Source organism: Sinocyclocheilus rhinocerous, unplaced genomic scaffold (assembly GCF_001515625.1).
Source record: "Sinocyclocheilus rhinocerous isolate Xijiao unplaced genomic scaffold, SAMN03320098_v1.1 scaffold282, whole genome shotgun sequence".
Taxonomy (NCBI): domain Eukaryota; kingdom Metazoa; phylum Chordata; class Actinopteri; order Cypriniformes; family Cyprinidae; genus Sinocyclocheilus; species Sinocyclocheilus rhinocerous.
The window spans coordinates 241,049-248,764 of NW_015626046.1; the positions used below are offsets into that span (position 1 = coordinate 241,049).

The 7,716-nt window shown below is 36.7% G+C and overlaps 1 protein-coding gene across 1 annotated transcript in view; it reads left to right on the forward strand.

Annotated features, from left to right (window-relative positions):
• LOC107709709 (regulating synaptic membrane exocytosis protein 2-like) overlaps positions 1-7,716 on the forward strand; it is a 171,978-nt gene that overhangs the window by 26,409 nt on the left and 137,853 nt on the right. The window contains exons 3-5 of the mRNA XM_016514305.1: positions 321-353; positions 1,803-1,907; positions 6,942-7,152. Coding sequence (XP_016369791.1) covers positions 321-353; positions 1,803-1,907; positions 6,942-7,152 — 349 coding nt within the window. The remainder of the gene's footprint in view (positions 1-320; positions 354-1,802; positions 1,908-6,941; positions 7,153-7,716) is intronic.

The window sequence follows — 7,716 nt, forward strand, 5'->3', positions numbered from 1 at the left end:
CCTAACATAATAACACGGATATGATTATGATTGTCAGTTTTTAAGCCATATGTCATCATACTGCCCTGTATATTACATGTGTTGTTCTTTATTTGACTGTTTGTTTGTTTTTTCATTAGAATGACACTTAACATAATAACGATAACACGATTATGATTGTCAGTTTTTAAGCCATATGTCATCATACTGCCCTGTATATTACATGTGTTGTTCTTTATTTGACTGTTTGTTTGTTTTTTTATTAGAATGACACTTATGTTGTCTTTTATTTCTGTTTTCATCCTGCTCTTATGTTCACTTATTTATTTTTTTATTTTTAGGGTCAAAGAAGATGAAAAGTCTCAGCCAGTCCAGTAAGTAACACTCAGAGTCAGGCCTAGGCAGAATCTGTGGACTTTTCCCCCATTTTCCACATTTTTCCACAAAAGCTGCAGAATACTCTTACTGGCAAGTCAAATCATAATCAAATCCGCCAAAGCATTAAGTAAACAAACAATAAAGGGGCAGAACTTTCTTTGTGGCTCAAATTCTGCAGCTTTTGTCCATACACAGATTCTGTGTGGGCCTGATCTTAGCTAGAGACCTCAAGGCTTTGACATTCCTGCCTGGCTGGTTAGTGGCGTGTGCGTTTGCTGTGGCTTCCTCTGTGATTGGCGGCTCTTTTCCCCTCCTCTCTCTAGTGATTGGCTGCCCGCAGTCTGTCATGGCTCGATCTGAAAAGCTTTTGGCAGCTTCATCCACATATAGGCTGGATGCATCAGTCCTGCTTTATTTTGCTTGTTCGTCGACTCTGTGAGTTGCACATTGACACTGTTTGATCTCTTTCTCTGTTTCTGTGGATACTCGACCTTATCCCTGGCTGATGGATGCAAAATTCATTTAACTCACTATGGCTTCTCTGCTTCCTTCTCCGGTAGTGTCTCTTCTTCTGTTTTTCCATCTCTCAGTTCTATATCTTTGTATTTCTCTTCGTATTTTTCTTCTTTCTCTAGTCTCACATAGCCAGATTTTTCAGCAAATCTATTTTATTTTATTCGAAACCAAGAAACGCCCACTTAAAGAGACATGTACAGTGACCAATTACAGCACATTTTGTTTGTACATTTCATTTAGGGGCAGTTAATATGAAATGTTTTTTTTTACCACAGTAGTAGAAAACTGTGGGGAAAATTGCACAGCATTTCCTATCCAAGATCAGCTATATGAGAAATGCTGGAAAATATAGTGGAATTGTTGTGCACTTTGTAATTAGAGTTTCTGTTTGTCCAAAAGTAATAAATATTGATTTATTTTTTATTTTTTAGATATAACTCATAAACAAAGCCGAATATAAAGTTTTGCTCATGCATATCTAGTTTACTTCATACGAAGTGTCTGGGGAAACAAAAATAATAAATTGGAACTAAACTGGGCAACTTTGACACGTCTAGTTATTTATTTATTTTCCCAAAAATGTTTATAATTACCTGGTACATCATTGGTGGGATAAAAACCTGTGTATTCTCACTACTGGCCGTAAAGCCGGCCAATCAGATTTGAGCTTGCCAGACTGAGAAAGTGACCAGTTTTGTGTGCAATATGGATGAGATGGTCAGTGGGCTGAGACTAGTCTGTCCCTGTCTTTCTCTCTGTCTGTCTTTCTCTCTATCCCAGTAGTTTTTGCAGCTGTACATGCCCTGCACATGTGTTTTTCTCATGAATGTAGCAGCACTACAGTTGTCATGATGATAATGGCGCGTTTGTCGACTGGAAGCAGGCTTGTTGACCGGATTTTGAGTTGCGCTGTCTGCTTGTTCATACAGGTGGTTTCCCTTTAGTGGAATCACTGATCTGGTTAATAATGTTCTCCAGCCCCAGACAAAGTCCCAAAACCAACCGCAAATAGAGCCTCCAAAGGAGCCAGAGACGTAAGTAAAACTGAATGGATTTATCTTTGCCCTCAACCCTCTAAACGCTACATTGCCAAGACAAACCTTGAATTATGTGGCATTTCTGTGGATATGACTCACCTTTCACCTACTCTGAATATTAAATAAATGGTCAAGGGCTATCAGTTCACAAAAATGTTAAATGAAATTAATTAAATGGTATTTTGATGAATTAATCAGTTAATTACACCTTTGCTGGTAACACTTTACAATAAGATTGATTTTTTTTTTAGCATTAATCAATGCATTAGACATTATAAATTAACAATGTCTTTTACAGCATTTGTTAATTGTTAATTTTAATTAAATGTATAGATAGATAGATGGATAGATACACACAGTTTAATATAAAATATGTTACAGTTTATTGTTAATTGCTAATTCATGCTCATTCACTTTTTTATATTAAAGGGGTCATATGATGTTGCTAAAAAATAACATTATTTTGTGTATTTGATGTAATGAAATGTGTTCATGTGGTTTAAGGTTAAAAAAACACATTATTTTCCACATACTGTACATTATTGTTTCTCCTCTATGCCCCGCCTTTCTGAAACGCGTCGATTTTTACAAAGCTCATCGGTCTGAAAAGCGAGGTGTGCTCTGATTGGCCAGCTATCCAGTGCGTTGTGATTGGCCGAATACCTCAAGCGTGAGACGGAAATGTTACGCCCCTACCATACTGTATTTCCGTATGTCCCGGCGCGACGAGACAAAAACATTAAAACCCATCCAGTGGGGACATAATTACGGATTATAATGACTTACACTCAAACGAGGCATTTGTAGCATCCAGTGGGGACATAATTACTGATTATAATGACTTATACTGTCTTTTTACGCGTTGCATCGCGCCGCGTAAACATAAAACCATGTCTGCATTTGTGATCTGAGAAATGACAAACAATAAGCGCTACTCTACACTGCCTAAAACACGCGTTTGAATCTTGTGGCAAATTCTTTAAATATGAAAACGTACTTCCAGTCTGTGAGTCAGCATTATTTGTCAGAACACCGGCATTGTAGGCTACTCTCCCAGGAAATAGTCCTCGTCCTCTGTAAAATGCGCTGCACACATCTGAATATTTGGTTTGAACTGTTCTGGAACAGTGTTGTAAATACAACTTACTTACACTGATTTCTAGTTGTGTTTAGGCCTGTCGCAATAATCAATATATCGACTTATCGCGCAATATATGTACATGACCTAGGAAACAGTCCTCGTCCTCCGTAAAATGCGCTGTACACATCTGAATATTTGGTTTGAACTGTTCTGGAACAGTGATGTAAATACAACTTAACCACTGATTTCTAGTTGTGTCCTCTTTTGGAAGACCAAACAAAGTAGTTTCGCTTTCACAACGAAACACACAGCGCCTTCAGGACATGGCAGCGGCGGCAACAATACTACAGCGAGAATCAAAGTTGCACCTTCTTGCTTTGTGTGAACATTTGGGCGGTGTTATGCAAATCTTCTCACACAGTGATGTAGACATGTGGGGGCATGTTTAAATGAGGCGTTTTAGGAGGGCGTGGATAAGTCTTAACTTTTATAAAGAGTAACTCTTTGGGTTTGAGACTTTAGTCTTTGCAACTTTAGGGATCTTATCTATTCACGAACAGCTTGTAACACTCCAAAGAGAAAGGAAAACTTGAAATCGCATGACCCCTTTAAATGTCAAATGTTTTTGTATTGTAAATATTTTTGCATTGCCTTATTTCATATAAACTGCCCCTTATTTTAATGTATAAATTATAAAATTATTTATAAAATATAAAATGTAAACACAATATGAAATAATGTATTCATGTTTATTCATAATAATAAATGTTTATTTATAGAAATAGTGCATGTATTATTATATGTAGAAATTAATATCAACCTGTATCAATAAATGCTGTAAAATATTATTTGTTTGTTTCATTCATTATATCTTATGCATCAACTCATGTTAACAAATTTAACCTTTTTGAAAACTTACCGGTTTGCCTAAAGTCCTCAAATGAAGATAATTTAAAGGCATTACATTGTAGTGGAAAATAAAAATATTGAATAGTTTAAGTTTACGTTCACAAATTTAGTTATTATTTTTATTATGTTATATATATATTATATGATGTTATTTTTATTATGTTAAATATAATCAATTATGCTAAATTAATGTAATAAATTGACAGGCCTTATTTATTATCTTAAATACTAGCTACTACAGGCATGTTTTGCTCATTATGGCCCATCAATTCGATTTGATTACGAGATCTGCATTAGAGACCAGCATTAAGCATGGGTTTTGTATTACACGAGAAGTCGACTACAAATTTGTAAGTAGCTTAAACGGGTAAAGCGCAGGTCTTCAGGTGGCTGCAGTGTCACTCATAAAGGGAGTGCGTATCAGTGTGCTGGCTCGTGTTTCTTTGACTTCTCTATCTGCTGTGTGTCAGATGAGACGTGACGAATGGCGTATGATTATATTATGGGTTATGCATCTCTGGAGGTGAGCTGTGCTGTGGTCTCCAGCTGTCTGTAATGCTACCTGAGCCAGCGCACCTGCCAGACCTCTGGAGCTCCTCCAGCCTTCCCATCATCCACCTGACTGCTGTCTGGATCCCGGGTGTATATGGGAGGATAGACGCAGAGTTTAATGTAAAATCTGTCATTGTTTACTCAGTCGTGTCACTCCAAACACATATGATCTTGTGACACAGACTAAAATCTAATATTGCATTTGCTGAAGGATATCTGCCGTATATCTGAGAGGGCAGCGTGGGGTCAGACAGTGAGTGATACTGTATATGCACATGTTCGGAGGGTAAGAGGGCAGAGGTCAAGGGGTCGGTGAAAGCAGACCTGCTCATTGGTGTGATCTGATCTTAGAAGGGTGAAAGGTCACTGACTTAAACAGAAATCATGTCTAGTGGGCACTACGGTGAGGTTTGGATGGTTAGCTTCAGAAAGATATGTACCTGCTCGTAAGAAGCCTGTTTTTTCTATTGATGGCCAATGGAAACCAGCGTTAGTTTAAGTGTTAATTTAGTATTTTTGTGTGTGTGTGTGTGTGTGTGTGTGTGTGTGTATATATATAGTCAGATGAGACGTGACGAATGGCGTATGATTATATTATGGGTTATGCATCTCTGGAGGTGAGCTGTGCTGTGGTCTCCAGCTGTCTGTAATGCTACCTGAGCCAGCGCACCTGCCAGACCTCTGGAGCTCCTCCAGCCTTCCCATCATCCACCTGACTGCTGTCTGGATCCCGGGTGTATATGGGAGGATAGACGCAGAGTTTAATGTAAAATCTGTCATTGTTTACTCAGTCGTGTCACTCCAAACACATATGATCTTGTGACACAGACTAAAATCTAATATTGCATTTGCTGAAGGATATCTGCCGTATATCTGAGAGGGCAGCGTGGGGTCAGACAGTGAGTGATACTGTATATGCACATGTTCGGAGGGTAAGAGGGCAGAGGTCAAGGGGTCGGTGAAAGCAGACCTGCTCATTGGTGTGATCTGATCTTAGAAGGGTGAAAGGTCACTGACTTAAACAGAAATCATGTCTAGTGGGCACTACGGTGAGGTTTGGATGGTTAGCTTCAGAAAGATATGTACCTGCTCGTAAGAAGCCTGTTTTTTCTATTGATGGCCAATGGAAACCAGCGTTAGTTTAAGTGTTAATTTAGTATTTTTGTGTGTGTGTGTGTGTGTGTGTGTGTGTGTGTATATATATATATATATATAGTAATTTGGAGTATGAGAAACTGGGGGAGTGGCTTTATTGCGTCAGACATGTGTCACCTTGCCTGAAGCTGATTGGTCAAATTTCACTTTGAGATCTCTAAACCAGAACATAACCTGCCCCAGAGCAGGTTAGCTGTGGAGTGTAAGTTACTAAGGCAATGAATGCCGCTAAAAGCCAAGCCACTTTCATGGTACCTAAAACCCAGGATTGGTGCAAACTAAACTGAAACTTACCTGGCTAGCCAGCTAATCTGGCTTCATGGTACAGGCCCCAGAGCTAGTACTTATTGACAACCAACTAAACAATTGTAAGCCATTCTGCATACATTTCATTGTGAATGTAGCTTATCTTTCAGAACAATATATTTGTTTTCAGGATTTATTAAAAAACATTTTATTATGGAATTTTTTATATTGTATATGGCTGATATATATGTATATAAAAACATTTGTCAAAGTCAATGACAAAGATGTTAAAAATCTAGTTCAGAATGCATGTGACAAATTCTTAGAAATGTATCATTTGTATTCATGTTACTTTGATTTTAAACGTTTTCAACAAATTTAGATTTTTTTGTAATGTACATTGAAAAGTTTGCATTCAGTAAGATTTTTTAAAAATGTTTTTTATTTGTCTTATGCTCACCAAAGCTGCATTTATTTGATCAAAATCTACAGTTAATAATGTATTTAATATAAATATTTTGATATACTTTAAAATTTCATTTATATCACTGAATTTTCAGCATCATTAATCCAGTCTTCAGTGTCACATGATCCTTCAGAAATCATTCTAATATGCTGATTTGCTGCTCAATAAACATTTATTATCAAAGTTGAAAACAGTTGTGCTGCTTAATATTTGTTTTACTTAATATATCACTTTTAATGAATTTAATGGATTCTTACTGATTAAAAGTATTAATTTCTTTCAAAAAATGTCTGAGATCATAGTCTTCATATTAATTTTATAGCTCTGTACTATTACTGTATGTCAGCAATTGTATTTTTATTGATTTTTTTATTTACATTTTTTAAAAGGTTTTTAAGATAAATAAGTTAATATTTGAATTAAACAATGAATGAATTGAATGAAGTCTAATGAGCAATGAAAGCGCAAGCTCTGAGCAATAAAATTGTCCTTTTGGTTGTAACCCATGACAAAATCCTTCCTATTTTTCAAGTATATTCCTATTTTTATTAAATACACATTCTATATACTTATAATGTGTTTTCTTGCTGTGTTCTGATTGGCTGCGTTCTGTTTCCTGCAGGAAATTGCACCAGCAATTTGAAATGTATAAGGACCAGGTGAGTAAGATGGGGGAAGAGGCACAGAGCACCCAGGAGCAGAAGAGTGACTCCCCCACCTGTGGAATCTGCCATAAAACCAAGTTTGCCGACGGCTGTGGCCACCTCTGTTCGTATTGCCAAAGCAAGTTCTGCGTTCGCTGTGGAGGAAGAGTTTCACTACGCTCTAACAAGGTACAGCCGTAAAGCTGCTCAGATCACACAAGCACTGAAAGCACTGACACACTAGTCATTACTGTAATGATGACTGTGTTCAGAATGAAATATAGCATACTGTGAAGTCTGTGAAGTACACTACCTGCAAATGCAAGTGAGAACCTTTTTGAGTATCATTTTGTACATCAGGCTTTTATGGCTCATGTAGTGAGAATATGGAGATCAGACTTGGCTCAAACTGAGCAAAAATACGCTGTTTGGTGCAGATGTTGTCATTTTTATGTCTAAACAGTGAGATTAAATTCTGATAGCTTGTAATGTTAATCAATGAGATTTTTTTTTAACAGAATAGCAGACTGCTGACATAAAATACATATAAATATCAGTTTTCACTCTGTATCTGCCAATAATATATGTCTTAGTAAATACTTAGTTTTATGATCAAAGCTCTGTAGTTTTTATTGGGGGCAAAACATATAATAGTGCAATACAATGATGATTGAGATACATTTTTTTCTCAAAAGCCTGATGTATCATGTGATGCATTTTTACATGACTTTTCTAAAAAAAAAAAAAAAAAAA